The sequence below is a fragment of the Odontesthes bonariensis genome, chromosome 6 (genome assembly GCF_027942865.1).
Source record: "Odontesthes bonariensis isolate fOdoBon6 chromosome 6, fOdoBon6.hap1, whole genome shotgun sequence".
Classification (NCBI taxonomy): Eukaryota; Metazoa; Chordata; class Actinopteri; order Atheriniformes; family Atherinopsidae; genus Odontesthes; species Odontesthes bonariensis.
In genome coordinates, this window is record NC_134511.1 from 38173227 (window position 1) to 38199377 (window position 26151).

General features: G+C 40.5%; 1 protein-coding gene across 1 annotated transcript in view; it reads left to right on the forward strand.

The window, feature by feature from the left end:
- Nucleotides 1-454: 454 nt before the first annotated feature.
- adgrv1 (adhesion G protein-coupled receptor V1) overlaps nt 455-26151 on the forward strand; it is a 106670-nt gene continuing 80973 nt past the window's right edge. Inside the window, exons 1-20 of the mRNA XM_075468731.1 lie at nt 455-803; nt 11471-11658; nt 12429-12578; nt 14753-14848; nt 15072-15176; nt 15435-15548; nt 15924-16154; nt 16315-16652; nt 16817-17087; nt 19367-19693; nt 20208-20384; nt 20548-20771; nt 21943-22069; nt 22554-22739; nt 23010-23190; nt 23612-23775; nt 23870-23993; nt 24232-24492; nt 25520-25646; nt 25862-26085. Coding sequence (XP_075324846.1) covers nt 11473-11658; nt 12429-12578; nt 14753-14848; nt 15072-15176; nt 15435-15548; nt 15924-16154; nt 16315-16652; nt 16817-17087; nt 19367-19693; nt 20208-20384; nt 20548-20771; nt 21943-22069; nt 22554-22739; nt 23010-23190; nt 23612-23775; nt 23870-23993; nt 24232-24492; nt 25520-25646; nt 25862-26085 — 3613 coding nt within the window. The 5' untranslated portion in view covers nt 455-803; nt 11471-11472. The remainder of the gene's footprint in view (nt 804-11470; nt 11659-12428; nt 12579-14752; nt 14849-15071; nt 15177-15434; nt 15549-15923; nt 16155-16314; nt 16653-16816; nt 17088-19366; nt 19694-20207; nt 20385-20547; nt 20772-21942; nt 22070-22553; nt 22740-23009; nt 23191-23611; nt 23776-23869; nt 23994-24231; nt 24493-25519; nt 25647-25861; nt 26086-26151) is intronic.

Here is a 26151-nt window from a genome sequence, read left to right on the forward strand (position 1 = left end):
CCTTAATAAAAATACAATCTGGCCAATAAGATTCCAGCTGCGAGTATGGAGGGTTATACAGAATAAAGCCATATTCATGGACCAATAGGCTTCCAACAGTTTTGCTGAGGACATAATTAATGTAAATTTTCAAGATTTCATGCAAGTTTGCATCTATTTAACTCACTTATAAAATGTTGTCACATCTCAAATTTATTTCAGATTCAATTTGCCAAATTTATGAGGAGTAAGAAAAGTAGAGCTCAACTTACTGGCTGTGAAGAAGCCACAGAGAGAGCGGCAGCTCTAGCGTTGCGTGTAAGGCCCACAAAGTGGAGCTGTTCGCCAGCAAACGGTGCGACCATGGTGTGAATCCTGAAGAGACAAATGGGATTAAAATATCTTGTCTCATTAAGGCAGCGACCGCGAGACGACATGAGTCTCTGAGCAGCTACAAACTAATCTTTCTATTGGCGCAGTGAGGCGTACTCATACAGTAGCAGGAGCTCCCACATGGCCGCTGGAGACCGGAGTTTTGAGTCGTAAGGAGAGAGTCTGAAACAGACGGGGGAACTGCTGCGTTTTGGTTATTTCAGCCGGCTTCAGTCCCGTTAGATGACAGACGCGCTTCATCCCATGTAGGAAAGTAAAACACTTGGGATATTCGATTCAGTAGCTTTATTTACGAAATGATGCAGTTATCATTTGCTGCTGTTTGAGAGGAGGTGGAGCTGACAACACCGGGAGCGTTCACCGATGTTATCCTCAGCAATAAAGATATTATTGTAAATTATCTTGGACTGAGAGGCCAAGCAAGGTGTCAGGTAAGGTCACATAATCATTTATCATTGCTTTGTTTGTAGATGTTTACATGCTTTTATTGTGACTGAGCTAGTATTAAGAATGCGTGGCTATCAGAAAAAAACTTTGTGATATTAATTAAGCAGAAAGACTTGAGGATGCATGCAAAGATATGTCTATGTGACACACCGTTCAGTTTCTTGGACAGAAGTGAATTTGTCTTAAAGCAGTCGAGTCAGATAAATGATCGGTGACTCGAGCCTCTATTGTCGGTGGTAAAATGAAAGTACAAAGAATGAAAGAAACAAATGAGTAGCGATACTCCTCATCAATTATGCCAGACAGCTCACGCAGACGTATTGTGTACGACTATAAGAAAACGATTAAAAGTGGTTGGCCACTGCTAATTTCTTTTTGCGCTGTGCCAAAAATACCCCCTTGGAGCAGCTAATAAAATTGAAAAGCCTAAATATTGATTCAGCGCAATCAGTAAATGAATGGCCGGGCAGTCCATTGAGGACGGAGACAAACGCTTCCATGGTTACATCCAGGATCTCCAGTGTGATTACGGCGCTTTGTGTGGGTTTTTTCTCTCCCACTGAAATAAAACAACTGCCACACATGGAGAGCTGGGGAACCTCTCATAAAGACTCCGCCGACTACTCTATAGGCTTACCCGGCCCATAAGTAATCTTGGCACACTTTGAGTTGCGCACATGTTCTGCTACTGTTAAATCAACGAGTGGTGCCTATAGCCTCATTGTGCTGCTGCTTTTTCGAGTATTTTACACGTTCATGCTCCATAAATTACACCAGCTGATGGGGTGGGTTTTCGAAACCTTGAGTAATTGAATGTGTTCCCCTTATCTCTAATTGATCTGACATGATGTCATCTTAGTGCGTCCCTTGCAAATCTCTTTTGTTGCCTCCTCCGTGGTGCCTCAGCAGAGTTAAATCCTCTCTTTCACCGGGGAGGGTGGGAGTTGTTTCTGTATCCATTCAGCAGATACACCTGCTCCTTCTCAGCAGCCTTTACCGCTGTTTCTGAAGCATATCTTTGTTGAAAGAAAGGACAATGTTCAGTCAAGTTAAATCAAGTTTGTTTCTTTGTCTTTTTTTAAGCAAACAAGCAGCAGAACTTGCCATGAAATTCACTGTTTTAAATCCTTAATCTTACAGTTTCTATGTGTATCAGACCAAACCCACATGTCACACTGAGTTTGTTTTTGCAGCTTTAGACCCTTTAAGATCCTCACTTGCTCAGAGCTCAGGTCCTTTGTTTGTCAGTGTTTATGTCATCGCCTGGCAGGGGTCAGCCCCTATTCGCCCGTGTGAGGGTCTGAATGTGATTCACTGGGCGGAAACTGTTTTACTGCCTGCTTCTCTCCCCATCTGTCTCACCCCCCTTATGGCTGCACAGTACAAAAGGGGGCTGTGCCATAAACTGAGCCTATTCTTTATGAAAGGTGCTGAAGTGTTGCACATTGCAGACAGGAGGAGATTGATGTTCAGTGAGGATGAGAGAGCTTGCATTCTCAGTGTGTGGCGATAGAGGGAAATAGTGGATGAAGGCACAGCTCTGCAACAGGCTATCTCCCTTCACTGATCTCTGTGCCAAGGAATCACTGTTGGGGGCAGGAGCTGTAGGGCCACTCTTTATCTGTTGAATGGGAGGCATGTGTGAAGTTGAATTGAAACTTTGCATGATTTGACTCATAGTCTGTATATACTTAATTTTTTTATTCTAGTTCAGTATTGACCTGTTTATTCAGTTTTCATGTACCTTATCATATTTCCTATTTTCCTGTTTTGTTTTCTTGTCCCCCTCCCTAACTGTGTGCTTGCATTTACATGTTTAACAACATGGCCAGCCAACCTTTAACTCATATTAGTTAAGGTCTGGTTCTCATTTCCACACCGTTAGAGGGCACCTATTTCCTTCTATGATCATGTAACTCTTGCACAAAAACAGTTCATAATCCCTTGGTGCAAAACAATCCTAATGTCGATCTTAAACTTGGCAGGATGCGGGGATCTGATTGGGTTCACTAGCTGCTCGACCAAGTTTATGTTTTATGAGCAATTTCAAACTCCAAATCAAGACCCAGAGTAGCTCATTTTGCATTTGCTATCAATGTAAAGAAGAATGCTTAATTGTTTATATCATCGTATATTTTTAAATGTTATGGGGTTATTGGATCTAATGTTAGCAAACTCTGCAAAAGCCAGTTGTGGATTTAGTAAATTGACAAATTAGATTGATAAATAAGTCTCTTAAAATATTCCTTTGGATTTTAATACTTCAGTCATTTGAAAGTTCATGTTTATGCACAGAAGACTGTATCATGTTTTAGTAGTTGTTGTCGTTGGAGCAGAGAGACAGGATAGTGGTGTTCTGTCAGCTGTGGTCAACAATCCTGAGGCTTCTTTAGTGGGCCTGAACAACCACATATTGTTCCCAGTGAGAGGATTCCGCTACAGCCGCAGCATAAAACCCTTCGCCACGACCTCATTTTCAACTCACATAATCACACATGTATGCATACATACCTGCACATACATGCACATACACATGCTTATTGTTATATCCTGTTTTCTTTAGAGGCAACATGGAGCACTAACACATCTGCTGAGTGTCTTCATTTGAGAATTAACCTTGAACTGTACTCTGAATAGCCTTTTGTTGTTATTACCAGTCTCTCTAATGATACTAACAAACCCTCGTAAAAAAATTTGGGGGGGGATTTCGGATGTTCTTGTAGTATGTGCACTGTGTTCTACTGTAAATGCATCCAGGTAAACTCAGGAAGGACACAGGGCAACATGAATAAACATAATGTAAAAGTAAGAGAGCATTCTGGAGGGCTTTGTCCTGTGGTTAGACAAGCTAATGTGAACCACAGACACACACACATTTTATATTACATTTTTATATTGTATGCGTATATACATATATATATATATATATATGTATATACGCATTAGACATATATTTATTTAGATATACAGACGGCCGCATGGGTTTCCCTGTCTGGCCATAAATCCCCAGGATTTCTACCCCATGTGGAGCCACGTGGAAAACATCCCATGGTGCCGCCTGCTTCCTCTCCTTCTGAAGACAGGTCAGGTTGAGCAAGTCACCCTTTGTGTTGGGCTGAAAGGGCTTCATGGCACAACTGTTGCCTCTTCATTTTCACGAGCGCTTCCTCTCATTATGGCTTTTGCATGTGTGTATTTGTGTCAGACAGAGAGAGGAGAAGAGTGAGCTTCAGGAGAAAGGTGTTATCGACTCAAAACAAACCTGTTGATGTAGCTCATGTAATCTTCCACAACTACTACTTCCCTCCAGTACCGCTCAACTTTATACAACATTATTCATGTGTTTTTAACCTTTCCTGTATCATTTAGATTTCACACATACTCAACTCAACTCAATTTCCCTTAATTTGGTTGTCAGTTTTTGCAGAGGTATTCATCAAGTAGATTTCGGTGACTGATCTGAACGGAACTGAGTTTTAGTGGTTGTGGCATTAAGATGTTTAAATCCATTTTCTCTTGTCTTGTCTGAGGCCATGCATTCAAAAATATTTCCGATTAGAATTAAACTGTGGTACTTGAAAAGCTGCGTCTTCTTTTGTCCTCTTTCAGGATCAAAATGATTAATAAGAACAGCTATGTTTGTTTATTGGTCTTATATAGAGCAATAACTGGCAACCGCAAAAACAGTTGCAATGAAATGTAAGAAGAAATTTTCCACGTTGTATTTACTGATGCAAAAGGGTTTATTTGATTAAATAACCGCCACTCTGTCTGCAGCAGATGTCTCTACTCTTTGAACAGATATTTATTTATCTATTCATTTTTTAGAAGAATATGCTTTGACGTAGGATTATTATACTATTAACTCGATTGTAGTTTGAGATGCTAAAAGTGTACAGACCTTCGCTTTGGTGGCCAGCAGTCAAAAAGTATTTGGCTTGCACCTGAACACTTTCACCTGGATGTTTGCTATGCTAATTCAATAAAATTCCTCCGCTCTTTCCTTTGTTCATGTATTGCCAGTTCCCAACAAAAGACATTTTACTGAGAAAAATTCAAGTTCAATTGATTACAGTCCAAATCAATCCAGTTACAATCCAGTTACAATCCAGTTACAATCCATCACAGTCCATTGTGAAGGCGAGAATGTCTTCCCCAAAATATGCTCATGTGGCATTTGTTAATGCAGGCGGATATGGCCAATAATAACCTGTCGTGGCTGTGAGAGCAAACCGCATTTGAAGAGTTAAAATGGTGTCCATGACGATATGGTTGCACAGTAAAACAATATTTTCAAGCCCTAACCATGATTATTTCAAGTGGTTTTAAGTACTAATCCTAAACAAGTGATGTTATTTTCTAATGTATCATCATACACTGTTTTGTTTCATGTAACCAAGGCAACCAGCAAAATGGCATCCACATGGATCATGTTGTAAAAAGAATTTGTTGACCTAATAATTATCATTTTCTAACCCTAATCAGGTCATTTAATTACCTAAATCCAACCAGGAATTGACAAATGTACTTTAGTAAAGTGTTGTGTTATTTATGATATGTATTTTATATAGGTCTTGATCTCACATCCAACAAAGGCCCTGGTTGAAAGTGCACTGCTATGAACAAATGACCTCCATGACCATTTCTCCTTGAGAACTTTTTGGTTTTGCAGTGCCAAACATTTTGTTCCTATTAAAGACCTTAAAAGAAAACATGGAGAAAAGTTAATGTAACTTTTAACTTTTAATAAAAGAAAAGATTCATTTTACCGAGTTGCTCTATTCTGCCACTGGCTCTCTGCTCCAATGACAAGAGGTGTTGTCCCATACTTAGTGTACCAAGGATGTGTGTACTGTGCATGTCGCTGTTTAGAAGTGATGGAGTAGAGCTGAGAGAAAAGAATGAAGTCTGAATAGGACGGTTACGATTCTGTTGGAGAGGAGGCCAGTGTGCCAAGAAGTGGGTTCCACAAATTAACCGACAACTATGGAAATGTTAAAAATCCACACACAACATAAAAAGGAGCATAAATGAACAAAAGCTTTCTCCTTAAAATTGCGTACTGGTCATTGAATTGTGAAGTCTAGCTTCTCAAGTGAAAATACACCCACATTCTTGGTTGCCTCTGTTTTGTGAACTCTTTTGAAATGCAATTAGCATTTCATCCAGACCCAACCAGTTGCATGCAATGAAGTAATACCCTTTCCAATTTGTCCCTTTGGTCTATGGGACTATGGAGAGCACAACATTGTTTAATCCCCTAAGAGTGTTTCTCTGTCTGCTACCATCACTGTGTGTCATACAGACTAATCAGTCGGCCAGTTCTCAAACTGGAAAACATGCACTGATTCCTGCTCAATTGAAACCACTTTCCTTTTTCTTAATCCCTTCCTTCCCGCTGTTTCATAAGAAGGAAAAAAAAATCGTGTTTTTAGTTGGGGATGCAATATGCCACTGGCTCCACTTAAGAGCAGCCGACCAAGGCCCTGTGGACAATACCTTGGGAAAAGTCTCCCTCTCTCTGTTTCTTTTTTTCACAGTAAAATGCACACTTGATTGGCAGTCTCTTGCCCGTGAAGGAGAAATTCCTGGTTTGAAAAGTATCATCTGACAATAGCTGAAGGGCTGACCTCATGCATTTTTGTTCTTTAGAGCCGTATTCATTCAAATGTTTCAAGGTCCCCTTAAGTTGAAAGGCATAATTTAGCTGAAAATCAGGACTCCGTGGTTATTTACAAAAAAGCCTTTCTCCCCTCTTCTTCTGGTGAAATGAATTCAAATTCTGCTTTTACCCTGAAAAAAAATACATTTCTGTTTTCAAAAGAAATAACCCCAGGGAGTAATGACTTTTAGTCAGATTTAATGATGTATGTTTTAGCTCCACTTGGTCATTACATTTCTTAATTTCTTCCCCCCCAAGTTATTCTGTATGGTGAGAACATTCACTGATCTAAAATTACCAGAGGCAGAGCTATATGTGAATTGCAATTATGGGCTTGTGAGTTGACAGGGAATGGCAGCCATGGGCACGCCGGGCTGAGAACGGACGGTGGGTGGTTTCTGTGGCAGAGCCCGACACACATTGGGCTGGTGGCATCGCTTAGTGTGGAGAACAGCTCAAACAGAAAGCAATCCAATAAACAGAGCAGAGGAGGCTTCGCGGTTTTATGCAAAACGCATAGCGTGAGACATACAAATACAAAGGGACTTAATACAGCCTTTTGTATTCTTCTTGTAGAAATGAAATGACACACTAGCATTATTTATGGGTTTCACTCTGTATTTGCTTTAAATGAGTTTTTCAAGCTGCATTATTAGAACTCTGCCTCTGAAAGCTCAAAATATACATTTTTCAATATTAGCCTGATATCAGAATAACAAATTGGCCCTCCAATCACAGAGCCCTTCCATTTTCCAATGTTTACAGTTCTGAAGGATTGGCTTCTCAGTTACATTTTATGTAAAGGCGTCCTGTTACTGTATCACTTCTTTCTTTACAGCTGCCCCCCAAACCTTCTCTGTCTCAGTGAGTGTTACTGTTTATTTTCGTGTTTTCCTCAGTCGGTATGAGTTATTCTGTCTGTTTGTGTGATCGGTGTTTAGCATGAATTTGTACCAAGGAGCCTCTCACGTTTCAGGAACAGTTATACTTGTTGGTTTTAATGACAGAGTCGTTTCTTTTTGTGGCCAGACTGACTCCACATTACCAAATAGAGTTGTAAGATTGATGAACGAGATCCCACAGCAGGCCTCCCAGTGTCAGACAACTAGGACATCACTGTGCGTGTGTGAGTAAGTGTGTATAAAAGTGAGTGCATTTGAGCAACTGCCAGATAAAACCACATACTCTTCACCATGGGCGTCTCAGGACCAGGGAAGCCTCAGGGCCGGGATGCCGCATGGGAATGCCCTTGATTAAAACCCTACAGACTGTTATCCCACACACCCTCAACCAAAAAGGAAGTAAGGGTATTACTTTCCACTTTTAAAGCTTGCGTTACTGACTATTCTCAGTAAAATAACAAGGAAACGCTTAATCCTTGATTATGGTTAGAGAGGCCATTTTTTTTTTTGCCTTAAAAAGCTCCCAGTGGCAAAAAGTATTGTAAAAACTGCATTCAAAAGATGTTGCTCTCTTTGGTAGTATGAAGAGACCAGTTCAAATCGTTCATCGTGAAGCATTACAGCCTGTGAAAGCAATGTTGTAATAATGTATACTCATCATGTCAAAGACCAAGCCGCCTGATTTACTGCAGTCAGCACATGGCACATTCTACGCTGTGAATCTTGCAGCGTCATGCTTACTACCATTCTCTGACTGTGAAGCTTTGGGTTTATGGTGAATAATTGATGCTAAAGACTACGACACAGCGGCCATTGTCAGGAGAAACCTTAGAGGTATCAGCGGCAAGCACTGACCCCAGGAGCAGCCCTGCAACCAGACACCTCATCAGCACCTCCGATAGGGATATCCAGTAGATCAGTGGGTCGATGTGTGCGTACTGTGTCTGCAATGTATCTGTTGTAACAGTTTTTTTTTAACCAAACTCCTAACACCAACATGCTGCTTTAAGATAGACTGACAGGTGAAAGGGTCAAACTGCCTCAGACTTGTCATGGGGCTTTTCATGTTTGAGCTCGTCAGGAAAGCTGCGGGGTGATGCATCACAAAGATACTGAAAAAGAAATGTATCTCGAAGATGCAATGAGATAAGAAAGGGAGAGAAGTCAGTGGTTACAGGTGCACAAGTGAGCTTTCAGTTGGACATACTCCATACATTTTAGAGAGTTCATTTTATGTTAATTTCTGTTGCCTGCACATTGTTTCACTTGCCTTTGATTTGATTGGAGTAAATACAAACCTTGCTTATGCAAAAGGACTGTAATAAATGATTGTTAAATTGGAAAGAGTAAGGAAGTCAGCCGGAAGTGTCATATTTATAAAAAGAAAAAAGGAAAAAAAAGGATTCATCGAAACATTTAAACTCAGGGTTTAAACTAATAATCTGATGGAAGATACAGTCTTTTAAGCAGCCAAGAGCACAATTGGCACTGTATCGTCATATTTGAATATTTAGCCTCTTCTATGTATAGTTTGTATGTTTTCCAGTAATCAAAGGGTTGATGGTTTGATCCCTGGCTCCTCTGGAAAGATGCTGACTCCCAAAACAGCCCAGATATATCTTTTTTGATCATTTGGCTGTTGGCTTGTGGCTTGTTGGTCATAGTGTTTCGAGTTGCTGATAGGACTAGAGAAGTGTTATACATTTATATCCCATCTACATTTTGAAAGGAAGTCACTTGACTAAAGTTGGAGTAAAAAAATAAGTCATTAATGTGATTTTATTGAAGATGGCCCTGAGCAGGATGAAACGGGTATAGAAATTGGATGGAGCTATGAAAAGCCATAGAACATTGGTGTTTTTTGTGGTTTGTTATCATGCCAGGTCTCAGAGTCTTCAGCTCAGTCATCATTCTTTGGTCCTTTGGCCCACAATCTGTGTGATTGACAATGTTTTTTCTCCAGTGTCCTGGACCCAACTGTCTATTTGAGCTTTTAGAATGTGCAATTTAGATGCATATGCTGACTTTGGTAGCTTTGGCAAATCCATCCATGTATGCAAATGTATATTTGTGTGTTTGTGCACGTCTCTACATGAACTCTGAATGTCAGAGGTCTGCGCCAGGCACTGCATGCTGCCTTTAGCTTTGACAGACAGGTCCTTGGGGTCCCTGTAATCCCTGGGGTTAGGGTTGGCAAAACAGATGATGCCTGCACAAAAACTGCCCCGCCACTCATAAAATAGACCTGTATGATCCACACAGCATCTGCTTTGTATCAAGCCCTTTGAAGGAAGTTCAGCATCTGGGTCATTGGATGAGAGAAGGAGCCCCTCACTGTTTTGGCAAAGTGTTGTAGGAGGTTGGGTTGTTGGATGCACGCTAAATTCCATCAAGATGATGGTCTAGAATAAAGGTGGTCATTTATTCTGAAGGTTGAATTGAGGTTATGAAGATTTTTCTACAACTCTCTGTGAGAAAACAGACCTTTTGTTTCAAAACATGAAGTCATGTGATTAAATGCTTTGCTTTTTGAGTCAATGTAATGAAATTGTGTGAAAAGTCTAACCACAACTAGAATAGATTTCAGGTAACTTAACCATCGAACATAACTGTTGGGCAGTCAAATTTTGCAGGTGTCAATTGCACTTTGAAATTGCACATCTGTTTCAGGGAGATCCTGCAGGACACCAATTTTGTAGCATTTCACTCAGGCTTTCACTCTGTGACTGAGAAAGATCCAAACAACAAGAGAGAGAGCAGACCACATAACAGGATTTATTCAGGCTGGGCTTTTCTTTGTCCAGCAGCACACTCACCTCTGTTTCCCTCACCCTCTGCTCCCCACTGTCATGCCGTTACTCACCAGCTCTAAATCCTTTTTGATGGATTTTCCAGCAATCTCTCCACTGCTGGCACTGGCATGTGTGTGACACATGTGCGCACTCACACACTTTACTTTAGGGCTGTACCCCAAACTCTAACGTGTGCTCTCCCCTCATGAATTGATTCTAACTGTAGTTATCGACCCACAACTTCTAATGCTGTTACAGTGTCTTATTCTGCTGTTGAAGCTGACAAACGGATTGATGGATAGTGGCTATTTAAACACTCTCCAGCGCTGAGAATAACCCAGAATTGATGTAACAGCAATGGAACATTTGAAAAATGGGGTAGTATTTCTGTGTTTGAATAAAAACATAATAATAAAACAGCATGACTTCATCCTCCATAGCTGCTGATGGTCATTTTCAACCTTATAATTAAGAACTAATATTATACAGATCTTGCTGTTTGCAAGGCTGCGTGGTGAAGATTATGAATGGGATGGGTAGGCAGGGAGGGGAACACAGGACAGACTAGCTCCGATTTAGCTGTGAGCTGGCTCCACCCTACTTGTCGTGCTGTGTTGTTTTGTTGTGTTAACCATGACAACTGTCTCAGTGGCTCCATCCAGCTTAAGGATTATCCAGGGTGAGAAAGCAAAGCAGAAGATGGCAGAGCAGAGATGAGGAAACATGCAAAAGAGAGGAGAGAAGTGAAAGGGAGGGGGATGAAAACATAAAGGAAGCAGCTGGGCAGGGACGAAGAATGACTTCTTCACACGACATTAAAATATACATGGTAAATGAAAATAAATACAACAACTTTAATAGTTATAACAACACAAGGACATGTTGGAGTCTTGGAATTATTTTTGGTGAATCATTCTTGGCTCTACATTATGAAAGCCAGTAGACCTCCTGAACATCTGGTCACTCATTACTGCCCATAGACCATGTTTGTTGAAATCTATAATGACTGTGGGTTTTTCCATTTTAATATCAGCATCTTTTAGCATTAAGAACACAGAGACAACAAGGCCGCTGTGCAAAAGGGTATTTCCAGTGTTTTGTCACAATTACAAGTTTGTAGAAATAACCCATCTACATGTGTTTATTTGTAATTAGGTCTCTTCTCTTCTGCTGTTATTTTCATTTTTGAATATATAACCCATGATGTCCTCTTCTTTCTCTCATTATATTGATTAGGTTTATTGTTCCTATATTAGAATGTTTCCTCCATATGCCTTTATTTTTTTTTTTTGTAGGAATGCACCCTGTCCTCCTGCTAACTGGTTTGATTCTGGCTCTGTCCATCCCTGGCATTACTTCTAAGTCAGCCACGCTGCGGTTCCTGGGACAGACTGACTTTGTTGTCAACGAGAGCAGCACAGCTGTGGTCCGACTGGTTGTGGAGAGAGTGGGAGACCCTGTCAATGTGACCGCTTTGGTTCTGGTAGGTCAAGCTTTTCACTGCTGCTGCTTTGTGTGTCCAATCTCGTGGAAGAAAATATTTTTCTAATAAAGCCATGGATTTTGTTACTCTAAGGCACATGTGTATTTCCAAAAGAGTGAATATTTTCTAATCAGAGGATGAATATTATTCAACATTGTTACGTAGGAAACCTCTCAATGCAACTCTTCTGTATGTATACAAATAAAATGAACCAACAGAAGTTTGTCATGCTTTGTATAGCAAAGAGGAATCATAATCCTTGTTATTATTAGGGATTTAGAAGTATCTCAGTCAATAGGAAACAATACGAGTCTGCCAAAACTACAGCGGTAAAGACTAGATTTTGGCTTTATGCCATCCACATGGATGTCAGTTTTAACTGCTGTCAGTCAGTGTCTCGAAAATCTAATTGGCTTTGCCTTGCAGATGGGTTGAGAAGTTTTCTTTGTAACGTGCTATTAAACCTTTGCAGCTGTAGAAGTTAATCTGATTCTGCCATATCATATCAGCAACTAATAGACATGAACATGGTGAAACTCAAGATTAAGCAGGCACAAGTAGAAAGGAAGGAGAAGCCAGCAGAGCATGATATCTCATCTGAGTCAAAAGAAGAGAAGAGCTGAAACACATATTGTTTCAGTAAATCCTTCATGTGCCTGCATCGCTGTGGGTTCAAACTTGTGATTCAAATTTTGATTTGTTATTTCACATTGTTTAGCAGGAAAGCGGGGCTTTTACTCAAGTTAAATGGTTTTACTTGTTTTGCTCAGCTTGAGGGAGCAGACACAGGAGACTTTGAAGCCATTAATGCTGCAGCCTTCCTGCTGTCCACTGAATCCAGTAAGACCATCTTTATTGCTGTGAAAGATGATGAGTTGCCTGAAGCCGACGAGACATTTACCTTCAACCTTAAACTTCAGGTGAATGCCTCTTGTTCTTCTGCAAGTTTTATGTGTGTGTATTTGTTTGATTAAGTTCCATTTTTTCAATTTGCATGCATTAAATGCCAGATGGCTTTCCTCCTTCGCCTCATTCTCTTTCCTTTCTCTGGATCACCAAGTTTCTTCCTACAAAACCCATTCCCACTCTTCTCATTCTGCCCCTGACTGTCTTGAAGCATAACCCTGAGCTACTAAGCAGTGTGGACTGGAGGCATCTTGCAGTAAACCTTGGGTGGCTCAGCGCTGCTGGGTCTTTGATGTTTCCGCTCTGTGAGACCTTTGCAGGGCTGGCCTGAGTGGGGCCAGATATTGTGATATACCTAATTAAAAAGTACTTTTGCAAAAAGAAACAACCTTGACGGTGAAAGACGAAGCAGCAATCAATGAGAACCAAGGATATAAAAATCTTTGAATGCATTTTGAGACTTTGCCACTAATAACAATATAATCATATCATCAGAAGGTACATCTAACTTCATGGTAGATGTTGTTACTCTAAGATAAATAAAAAAAATTGGACACATGGCATGTAAATATATATATATTTTTAGCAGTTATTGTGCATTTACTCTTGTGTACAGTGATATGTAAGTTAACTACTGATGCTTTAAAGTTTAGAAACATTTTTTGGGTGGGTATACATTATACAACTCTTGTCAAAGAAATTACCATCACAAGATAGGATGCCTTGCACCTAGACACAATCTCCATGGTTTCATGCAGCCTTTAGCTGTCAAGTTAGATTGATGAGCTGGGGTAGGGCATGTCTTGTTGTCAGCCCATCGTACCCCTCAAAGACTTAAGATAAAGGTCACTGTGAATCACTGATGATTGTCTGTGGGCATTTACAAAAGTAACTCTTAACAGCTGGTAGCAAGAGTTTTTTTAATTCAAAGCTGCCTTTAACATCTGGTTAAAATCCAGTAGCACAGGCCCATATTTAGCCTGTCACTAGAGTGAAAGACCAGATGAGGCCCACTTACACAGTCTGTTTACACTACAGCAGAGACAAAGCCCATGCCAAATGCTAGCCTATCGGCTTACTGGATGGCTGTCTGGAGGATGAATGTGTACCACAAGGGGTCATAGATCACACAACAATGTGAGAAAAAGGGTTGATCTAGAGACATTTATCATTCCTGTCAGTTAAATCTGCTTCAATACTAGATATTGTTCTCATTTTGTTAGAAGCTGAGTATGACAGAAAAAGACTGAATTGTTGGCGACTATAACAGGTGCAGGAACAAAATATAGAAACACACAGTAGGTTGTAGCATAATTAACAACGCTGGCTTTTAAGAAACCAAGTTTTGTCTTTGTGTCACTGATTTTTTTAGAATCTGTATACAGCCAGGCACAGGAGTTTGTCAGTGTGTATATGAGTGAATAGCTTTCTGCATGTGTACTCTTTGTCTGTGAGCTGACCTGCGACAAGGGCTCAGCACCAGAAAGAAAGCTCTGTTGGAGTGCAGAAAGCCTCATCCTTTCTTGTTCTATATTTTGTCATTTGCATGCTTTCACCATAATGCTCACAGATGCAATCATGTGGTGGTTTTGGTAGGAATTTTCAGCTTGATAAAGACAATCTATTTTTCTAGTTTTCATACAGGACTCCCATTATTGATTGTTTTGGAGAATTCCTGAATGTTCACTGGTTATTATATGTTTTATGTCACCAGACGATTGTAGAAGTTTTGGTGAACTTTAAGAGTTCTTTACTTCAAATGTTCAGCCATGGTGGATGTGAACACAGTTGGTCTACAAAGTGCTTTTTCCTTTCTAATAAAAAAAGCCAGGTTATCATTTTTAAGCCCATTTTAAAATCCATGTGAAATCACAGTATGATTTTAAGCATGCTGCTAACTTTAAGTTTGTCAGAGTTGAGTGACAGAACACAGTACAAATCCTTAACAGGTATCCTGCAGAGAGATAACCTGACAAATCAACCAGCCTGAAAGCAGCACTTCCTGTCTTTGTGCCTTCTCACCAGGGCTGCTCAGTGGGAGAATAAGAATGAAGATTAGACAGTGGATAAGAGAGATCCTCTGGCCTTTCACATGAGCACGAGTGTCAGGATTAACTGTCGGGGCAGGTTAGAGGGACATGAACGTAAATGCTTTCATTTAACCATTCAAATTCTCCTCTTTTTTCAGAGTTCCTCTAATGGTGTGACTCTGGGAACACCAAACAAGGCAACAATCACCATCCTGTCCAATGACAATGCCTTTGGAATAATTGCCTTTAACTCAGTAAGAAACTCATCTTCTAAAATGAATCTTTACTGTATTGTGTTTTTTTTTTCTTGGTTAAGTATATGGATTTTGCTTAAAATGTAAGTGTGAAGAACTTTTTGTTTGTCCTTCCAGTCTTTAAAAAGTTTAAAATTTAGTTGATTCCAATTTACATCAAGGAAATGTGTTGAATTTGTTTAAGGTGAACTGATTGAGGTTTCTTTTTCTGTCTCCATCCTAGACTGAGGAGATTATTGTTCAAGAATCCAGAGGAAGGAACCATTATGTGCCTTTCACCCTAATTAGAGACAAGGGAACGTATGGGACTGTGACTGTGAACTTTGAGGTGAGAGGATGATGTTCATTCATTTATCAAGCCTGAGACACTATATGTAGAAGTCGAGGATTCACAATATTACAGATGCGTCTCTGACATACAAGCTTAATTCTATATACAGAAATTGATTTTGTTCGATCATTCCACTGATTTGTGAATATAAAACATTTTTAACATGTTAATAGCAAATTAAAACTCCCATGCAGAACATTAGAATGTCAAAATATACATTTCTCTGGGGTTCTTGTTCCTATCCTCCCACTGTAGATCTCTGATGGCCCCAACCCTGCTATTGAGGATCTCAGTCCAGATAGAGGGAACATCACCATCCCCGTAGGACAGGCTAGAGTGCACTTTGATATCCTCATTCAGGATGACCAGGTACTGAAATAAACTCTCAATCTTACTTTCAAATAGTCCAAATAATTTTCCATCTGTCTCTTCATCAGTGTCTTCACCTTTGCCATGTTTGCTAATTGACTGTCAAAAGTTAGAAAGGTATACTTAAAAAGTATGCTGTGGCTTTCAAAAAGATCAACATTTGGGATCGAAATTCCAGTGGCATGCTTTGTAAAAGCTAGTCTAACCGCACTATGCTTTTTGACTTCATAATTTGGAGCATTTGCTCGAATCCCACAACATCTTTTCAGTTTTGAAAATAAAAACACATATTTGTACTCTTCTTTTTGCATGTTACATATTCAGAATTTTGACCCATGTAATTGTTTGATGGGTCATGCTTTCTCTGTGAACCAGGTCCCAGAGGATGATGAAGTGTTTTCAGTAAGGCTAACGAGTGTGGCAGGTGGAGCCCTTCTCAGGCCCAATGCCAGCAGTGTCCAGCTGAGAATCCGGCGGAATGACAGCCCTCTGCGGTTCTCCCACTCCGTCATGGCTGTGCCGGAGTCCGCTGCAGTTATTGCCCTCAATGTGACCCGTGGCCGATTGACTGAGGACGGCCCACTCATCGGCTCTGTTGACACTGAGGTTGCTTTTTAATGGTCCATTTATATGTTTACCTAGAACTTTGGCTGTTTAATCTTTGAATTTTAACTGTTAACATCCAACCCACAATTTTGATGCAGAGAAAAAAGCAATAAGCTTAAGGCAAATTTATAGAAAACTGTCTGGACTGTACTCTCTTTAGGTCTCCATAGATTACATGGTGGTGAGTGGTGAAGGACTGGGTAGTGCCACTCCAGCTGTGGATTTCCTCGACTTACAACCGGTCCGAACAGTTACATTCCCTCCATTTGTATACAAAACCAGCCTTCTGTTCAACATCACCAATGATGATGTGCCAGAAATTGCAGAATCCTTCCATCTAGTGCTGCTGGAGGATACTATCAGAGGAGATGCTGTACTAGTATCACCTAATGCTGTGCTAGTGACCATCGAGCCCAATGATAAGCCTTACGGAGTCCTGTCAATTAGCAGCAGTGCTCTTATTCAGCCAATCATCATCAATGAAGATCTGACTCAGAGGTAGAAAACTTTCATATACTTGAAAAGCTCTTATAAAAAAACAAATGGGCTCTATAATTTTTCTAGCACAGCTTTAATCGACTGTATGTTATAAAGAATTATGTTTGGCTAATCTGCCAAAATGAAAACAAAGAATTTTACATCCAAGGTTATCTCTCCCTCAGATTTGATGGCATCGTTATTGTAAGAAACGGGGGAAGCTATGGCGCCGTGTCTGCCAACTGGTCCATCAGCAGAAACTCCAGTGATCCCTCGCCAGTGTCAGTGGACTTGAGGCCAGTGTTGGGGACTGTGAGATTTGCTGCAGGTCAAGTGACTGCCGTGATTCCAATAAACATTGTGGCAGATGATCAACCTGAAGAAGCAGAGGCCTTTGTTCTCAAACTGCTGCCCAGCACTGTTACCGGAAATGCGGAGGTCGATGAACCCATGGAGGTAAGCTGACATGAGATCTTTTAATGTTTTGTGTTAGTGTGAGAGACAAAAAGGCTGCACTTGTTAGAGAACTTATCTTGTAGATGATTCTGCACGTGTTATGCATCTGTGTGCTTGTGTATGACCTACTGTAAGCCACGGTTGCAAACTTGGCACATTCTGCAAACGTGGACCCCTTTGGTGCGTAACTTTGCTCTATGGGTGTTCCTTTAATGTGGCTAAATCAAAACAAAACGGAAACAGCAGGCACACTCTGTGTGTGGTGACTCAGTGTTTTCTTTTTTAAGAGTGGGTGAAGTGGTGACAGGTTTTTATGGCTTCCATTTTTGTCCAAGCCTCTTGGCCATGTGTGAAAGCAGTGGGCAGATCTAAGTCTTGTTTATTTTGAAGGCATAAGATGTCACATACAAACACCCGAACACCACTTTGCTGGGAGTGCTGGGTCTGTTTGCCATCTGTGCAGAGCAATTTGTCTCAGCAGAAGATTACTTTAGAATAAACAAGTAACTTCAACAGTTGTTGTCATTAAAGTTACAAAGGCTGTGTACAACACACAAAAAATATATACAAATTACAGTTAGCTGTAAATCAACTGTCATGAATGTGTCAGGCATGCTTCAGGGAATTGCGTGAGGGAAATGAATGAGCCACAGTTTAACGCTTATGGAAACTACTCTAGCAATCTTAGCAGGGTTAATTAAAGAGGATGCCTCTCCAAAGTTAGCTCAGGGCTCTGGTTTACTACTTTCAGTCTCACATAATTCCTTTCCCGTTTTAGTTCCTCACCTCTCTTTTTTTCTTCTTATGACCAAGATGCAATCTTAGTAACGCCAAAACAGGAAACACAACAAAATCCTCCAATGCAATTTATGGTAAATCCAAGCTTCATTTCAAATACCCCCATATAGCTTGAAGATTCATCCGCTCCTTCCTCACTCAGTGGGTCTACATGATGAGATTAATTTGATTACAGCTATAGTTGTGTTATGCTCCTTATTTGAGCAAGGGTAATTATCCTTGGATATATGGCGGTGAATGAATCGGATCATAGGCACAAATCATGTCATACCCCGGTACAATAGGTAGTGCTGTACCCATTTCAACTATTGCTAATAGAGCCACTTCCTGTTGACCGCTTCAACACCAACAACAACAACAAACTCAGGCATTCGAGAAAGATGGAGAACGCAGAGCAAGATGAAGCTACGTCCCTCTACATTTCGTTTGTGATGACCATGGTTATTGCACAAACGCGATGCACAACTGCGCATCCTCCATCGCGTGGTTCACCACCCCGGGAAAAATCTCCACCATGCGCAGAACGCAAAGTCAAATTCACGTCTAAAAGCACGTTTAGTGTAACTTTCAACCGAGTTATCTCCGGGTCTTAATCTGATCGCGAGTGACACAATCCGATTCAATTTCTTGTCAGATTAAGCTGTATACATGAACTTAATAACTCAGTCTTATTGTAATTTAGCCCTTAATCCGATTTTTACAGTGCCATGTAACCCCACTGACTGCACTGGCCTCGGGCTAACCACTCAGATAATGTTTTTAGGGTTCAAACCACTGCGTGTAGATGCTCGGCTATATTCAAATGAGCCCAGAGCCTTTGCACATGCTCCCTCTTCTGCACATGCAAAAGTTAAATTTTTTTCATATTTTTGTTAAGATTTTGTTATAAAAAGCTGCTCTCATTTGCATAGTATGTTTGATTTTCATTTGCCAGACAGCTAAACGGATAAGAAATTGTGTTTGAAAATGCCAGTTTGTGGTCCCCTAAAGCATTTCCAGACTGTCACTCTGCTCCAATAAAATCCTGAATTTATAACTGCAGCATCATCAGACAAAATCACCATTCAAGCTACTTGAAGACAACGTCTGTGCAGTAGATTCAGCTGTATGATGATCTACCAAAAGGACAGTTAGAAGCGGCAGAATGTTTTGCACATGTTCTCACACAATCCACAGCTTTGCTGCATCAGACATACTTCAGTCAATAAATGAATCCTGTTCCAGTGCAGTTATATTGGGACAAGGACAGCGGTTCAGTTAAATTGTCTAGTTGAGCTGCAACCATAGCTCGACTAAACTGTGCATGTAACCATTCTCAGTTTAACTAAGAAGGCTAAAGGGATTAATATTTTTCACAAGATAGTTTGGCTTTTGATCATTTATTCATTAATTTGTCAAAATGTGACATGAATGACTTTCTTTCCCTATTCTCATTCGTTTATTCTTACTATTTTTCTGATATTCCTCCATTCTTTCCCAAGATGGTGTTCTACATCCAGGACAGTGATGATGTCTATGGGCTTTTTCGGTTTGACCCGGCCAAAGAGCAGAGCATCCAGAGCCAACCGGAGGGCCGATTCCTGTCGCTACATTTTGTGAGAGATGGCGGTACACTGGGTGATGTGTCTATGGCACTTACCACCCTCTACATTCCTGCAGGTCCAATAGACCCAGCACTGGCCCGTGACCAAGTTCTAAATGTTAGCAGGACTATTAATGTGGCGTTTACCAGTGAACGGATGGTCCATGTCACATTGCCAATCAGGAATGATGCTTTTCTGCAGAATGGAGCTAATTTCTTAATACAGGTAACAAGACTGGAAACAAGATGATTTTTTGTCCTCAGTTGTCATGATATGATTTTTGTATTTTTGTAATTTGTATTTTGACAGCAGCATTTTGCTTGCACACCCGAAATTGCATTTCTTCTGTTTATGTTTCCACTTCTGGCTAAATTAGTGCTATCCAAACTTTAAGTGCCTCGTTTGCATGTGTGAATAGGTTGACATTGGCACTCGGGTCTGGCATGGTTCTATGGGGTTTTTCTAACTGTCCAAACAAACATCAACTGGTCCTTAAAGCTGGCACAAAAGTGCCAGAAAATCCTTCTTCACATTCTATAGCACCACAGTCACTTCACACTCTTTCGCCTTCATTACTTTACCACATACATGCACACGTATAAATTAAGAGAGCAATCTTAAAAAGTGGCAGAGCAGAAACAACTGTCTTTATATCACATTAACAGGCCCTCCTGCATATCAGTGTTTTTTCCTGTTTGGGCCTTGTGTAAATTGAGTTTCCTGGTTTGTTTATTTCTAGTTGAAAACCTTGGAGCTGATTGATATCAGTCCCTTAATATCGTCAAATAGCCCAAGATTTGGTGGGCCCCTAAACCTGACCTTAACTGTTACCCCTGACATTGCAAATGGGGAAATTGGCTTTACAAGCAACGCTACCGTGATCCTTTATGAACCAGAGGACAGCAACTCTACCACGGTAAGATATTAACTCTGTTTTCAACGAGAGCACATACATTACTACACATTTATTTCTGTAACGCTTGTCTCGAGCCACCATGTAAGGCACTAACTCTGATATAAGTTCAGTAATGTGTTTGTGCTTATGTATTAGAGGTTTATTCTGATGATGTTTGGTGCAGGTGAGCCTTCCTCTGCGGCGTGATGGGACAGACGGTCAGGCCGTAGTGTTCTGGAGCCTTCAGCCAACTGGAGCCAATCACGAGGATGTAACTGCTGAAGACCTGAAGCCGTTAAACGGCTCTGTTGTCTTTCTCTCTGGGCAGAGTGATGCCTTCATCAATCTTACCATCATGGCTGACAATATTCCAGAAGTCAATGAAACCCTACTGCTTACTCTAGATAGGTGGGGAAAAGTTATAGTTACTCAACATTATGTCTTAAGTCTAAATTTCATTCTAATTACTTATCAGTAAGGCGTAAAAGGCATATCAGATCTACACAGTAAGTATGATATAATATCCTGTAGGAGTTGTGTGTGGTGTTTTTGAGCCGAGATATGCAAGAAATTAGTCTTGTTGCATCGGGCTGAATGATTCCAGTCCTCTTTTGGTGTACTTGTGAAATGTGTGTGCATGCTGGGCTGCGATGAGGGTGGGTTCATCTGTTTGTCCATATTCTGATGAGAACGGTGGCTTTCTCTCCCTCCCACTCCTCCGCTGCAGGGTGGAAACTGCACGCTTTATAGTGTACTTTGGGTAAGTGGAGAGTGGAGTGAACCTGGGCCTTTTGTGTTCTTTGAATCAAGTCTTTGTTTTTCAAAGAAGGGCCTACTTCAGGATTTCTGGGGTCTTTGGTCAACGTGGGGATGGGGGGGGGGGATTCTGCAATGGTGTGAAAAAACTGGATTAAAAAGGGGTGTTTTCTCAAGTCTAGATACAGAAACCTCATTATGTGTTTTTGCTCCAATTTAACCAGGCTTGATCATGTAGCCTTTTAAAGATGGAAATGTTTGTATGCATGCAGCGCCTTGGATGTGAATGTTTGGAGTGTCTGAGTCCGTCTTTGTATGTCATCTCTTTGTAATGCCCATTATATTATGCTTGCTTGGCTCCACTTTTCTCAGCGTACACACATATGCACACCCCTGTGGAGTTAGAAAGATTCAGACACGCCGTTGATTGACATTGTTATTAAAAGTGGTTTAAACAGCAGGGGTTCAGCATATGGAGTTAATAATGAACATCAGACAATACAAGGAATGTATTGAGAAGTTAAAGTTCAAGTTTAGCTCTCCAGTTATTGTTATTACTTTTGCGTAATGTTGCAGAGTTTGACAACCCTTAACTAAAGCAAAACTCCAAGATACTGCCACATCAGAGCTGTCATCTGCTGCACCATGAAGCTGCTCCACGATGGAGTTACAAATATTTTACAAAATACACATTTTTTTTATCACATCCTCTGCAATGTTCCAGTCATAATCATCTGCTAATGTGGTCTAATACTGTCCATGTGCTTATGTCTGATTTTATTTGTGTGTGTGTGTGTGTGTGTAACTTTGCATAACTTTACAGGAGTAATGTCGAGAATCAGATCCTGAAAGCTGGCTTCACCAGCAGAAAGATTGTCATCATGGAGAACGATGACCCTGGAGGAGTGTTTGAGTTCTCTCAGTTCTCCAGAGGTCCGTGGCTTATTGATGTAAGTCAAAGTTTAAGACTGCAGCAAAAACTATACAACTTTATTAAAACAAGTTTATATAGTATTTAATCAGTGTCACTGTATAGTGACACATTCAATAACACTTTAAACCCTGGAGGTGTACCAGTATCAGGGTGTACTGTCATGGAATTTTTGGAGGGTTAGCCCACATGGCTTAAACTGTACATGGCATTTAGTGCTTAATCTTTGTTGCAATAAAGTTGATATAGCTGCAGCTGATAAACAGGGTCACTGTCAGCATTGACTGTTTGTCACTTGAAAAGAAAGAGATGTACTATATTTAAAGATTTTCCCAAACATCTGCTGTCCTGAGAGCCCAGGGTTGTTCATGTTGAGCCAGTCTAGTCTTTTCCAAATTGAAAAAAAAAATAGCCTATGGCGAAATGGATTAGAACAAACAGATATTTATCTTCTCATTCTTCTCTCTCCCCGGCATGCTTACATTTCTGCCTTGTAAACCCAGGAGGGTGAGGCTGTGGAACTGCACGTGGTCAGAGCTCAGGGAAAACTTCTGAAACAGCTGGTACGATATGCTGTCATGCCTTCAGGCAGCACTGAATTCTACGGTGCTACAGGTATCCTGGAGTTTAAACCTGGGGAGAGAGAGGTGGTGGTTGCACTAGTCGCAAAGCCTGATGGGATACCTGAGGTAAGAACATGCCTCATTGATTTATTTAGTGTAATTTTGTTTTTGTATTCATGAAAACATTCCATGGTTACCCTACTTCTTCCACTATAAAAAAATAAGTAATTCTAGTCTGGTTCGAATAAGGCATCCTTTAAGTTTTAACTTCACGAAGTACCCTTGTTTGAATCAGGAAACCTGTGTTTCTAACAAAATGTTATTGTTGTAATTATTATTTTTTTTATCTTTTACATGTGTGTGCATGTGTTTTTGTGTACTTGTATATTCATACAGCTGGATGAGACTTTCTCTGTGGTACTTAGTAGCCACAGCACTCCACCCAGTCGTCTAGGCAACCACAGGGAGGTCAACATCACCGTGCGAAAGAACGACGACCCTTTTGGAGTCATTGAGTTCCTCCAGTCAGGACTGACAGTGGTCATCGATGAGAGCAGAGGCAACTCAGTGCACAAGGGTACTTGCTATAAAAGTGATCATTTTCCATGTTAAGTGGAATCTCATTGACACTTAAAATGGACCTAATTGCAGGGAATCAGTATGAACAAATTGACTTTCATGTGCATGCTTCATGTGCTTTCTATATACTGTTTAATAAGTGCTTTAATCAACTTATAGAGTAGAACATACTTTGTAAATACATTACCCTGGTTAACACATGTGTTTAATTTCAGAGAACTAGCATACTATTAGGCTGTACAACTAAAATCAATAAAAAGTTCAATTGTGACACAAAAATAGATTAGTTGTTTCTCTGAACCAGCATTGTTGTCCAAACTGCCAAATGTTACCAGACAAGAGCATACACAACATCAGCTTATAAAAGGAACATTCAGTACCTAAGTAGATCATCTCTGTCTGTTTCACTTCTCCTTCAGCTGTGTACCTTGTTGCGAGGAACAGAGGTCACTTTGAAGAAGTGTCAGTGTCTTGGGTTTTAGAGCCGGCTCTGTCCGGAGATGTCAGCCCCCTCCAGGGAAACATCACCTTTAAAGAAGGAGAGTACTTGAAAAACCTCACTCTGTTTTCTGTGCCCGATGAGGTAAAAATGTTGAAATAAATGTGTACAGTCAGCAGTTGAGTTACATTTCCCTGTTTCAGTTTATTTATCTTTTTTTATTTATGTATTGTCTAAGATTCCAGAAGACATGGAGAATTTCACCATCACACTGTTAAATGCTACAGGTGGAGCAAGACTGGGAAACATAGTCAGTGCCAATTTAAGGATAAATAAGAATGATGACCCCATTTTCTTTTCTGGTAATTATTTTGTCATCTCTCTCTCTCTCTATCTATCTATCTATCTATCTATCTATCTATCTATCTATCTATCTATCTATCTATCTATCTATCTATCTATCTATCTATCTATCTATCTATCTATGTGAAGGATCCTCTAAAGAACTGTTATTTGTATGTTATAGCTACAATGATTCAGTGGTTTTCTCTTTCTGTCATCTCTCCTTCCCCCTTATCCAACATCACATGCTCACCTCAGAGCCTGTCGTTGTGCGTATTCGTGAAGGAGGGGTTGCCAACTTCACTGTTCTGAGGGCAGGGCAAGCTGACTTTGTGGCAACAGTGATGTATCGAGTGGAGTATGGTGGCACGTCACAGGATGACCTTTCTGTACTGACTAATGACACACTGTTGGTGTATGATGTGGGTGAACGGATGAAGAACATCTCTGTTGCTGTTGAAGATGACGACATACCTGAGACTGATGAACCTTTTTACATCATTCTCTACAATGCCACTGGTGAGCTTCCATTTAAACCAGCTGAATATATTAGAGCAGGGATGTACAGACTGGAGCAAGTCCAAGAAAGTTGACAGCGAAAGGTCCAGAATTAATTTTGATGTTTAAGCAGAGGTCAAACACATGAGGTGAACAGAAGTCCAGCAGTCCAAAGACCCAAAAGGAAGAAACACCTGGTAACAACAAAAAAGGGCAGACACTCCTGAGGAGTAAGGAGGCACTGCGTTTTATGTAACTGTCAATACACTAGAAGCTGTCCTAATCCCAGTGTTGTGTTTATGTTTATGCATTTGGCAGACGCTTTTATCCAAAGCGACTTACAGGTAGGGTAACAGGGGTCTTGCCAAAGGACCCCTGCTGGAGGTAGTACCTTTCATGCAGGGGATTTGAAGACAGGTCACCCACATGAAAGGTGGCAATCTTACCACTACACTTTTCAGTCCAGTATTGTGTTTCATACATTAGAATGATTGGCAGGTGGGCCCCAGCTGGACAGTTTAATTATCAGGGTGACCACTCCACTGACCTTTGTCTATTTACTTATACAGCTCTGGTTTATGACATGGCTTTGTCCTGACAGGGATTGTCTTAAGAATTAGACACCCTAATGTTTAAAGACAACCAAACTCATATTAAAGCCTTACACTCTTTGTTTTGCCTTTGTAATTATGAACGGATTGGCATGGTTGATACCATGCACTTGTAGTCTGGCAACTTGATGAAGGGCGGGAGCTTATGAAAGGTTATCAGTATTGTGGAAATGTTTTTGGGTTTAAAAATAAATAAATAAGCACATAGCTTCACTCTAATTCTCCTGATAACTGAGGTTATGCAAGAATAACAGTCCTTACCCTCCTGGGCTTTGTCACCTCTGGCGTGCTATGGTACTGAGACAACCCTCCACTAGAGCATAAAATTTAGCATGACGAATCGTGTCTATGCAATCCGTGTTAGTCTTATTTGTCTATTTGTCCGCAAGATTCACCTTAATGTCTGATCCAGTCTGATGGTATACGTGTGCACACAGGGGATGCCGTTGTTTATGGAGCAGACACTGCTACTGTTGTGATTGAGGCCAACGATGATGCCAATGGAATTTTCTCTTTGGAATCTAAAGAGAAGCCTGTCGAAGAGGGAAAGACCAACAGTTTTTAGTAAGGAATAGGTCCTCAGTTAATTTTTCTTTGTGCAAAAGAAGTTTTAACACTTGTGACGTTTTATGTATTTGCCTTATTGAATGTTCTTGATTTTCATCTTTATTTCAAATTATTGTATTAACTGAAACATTTTTTCCCTTTACAGTTGATATTATTTACTTTTTACCTGTATTCTTTGCAAAAATGATCACTCTTATTTTCTTCTGCTCCAGTGTACTTCGAGCAAGGGGCCATTTTGGTAATGTAACAGTCTCTTGGCAGTTGTTTGCCAATGACTCAGTGACTCCGCTTGAAGAAAATCTGGAGTTTACAAACATATCAGGCTCCATCACCTTCTCTACAGGAGAAGAGACCAAGCCTATCGTCCTTGAGGCCATCTCAGATAAACTCCCAGAGTTCAATGAATTCTTTGTCCTCAGGCTTGTAAATATTTCAGGTGAGCAAAAGGTAAAATTTTCAAATTTGACAAATTTGAGAAGTAAGGTAAAAACATAAATCTAAA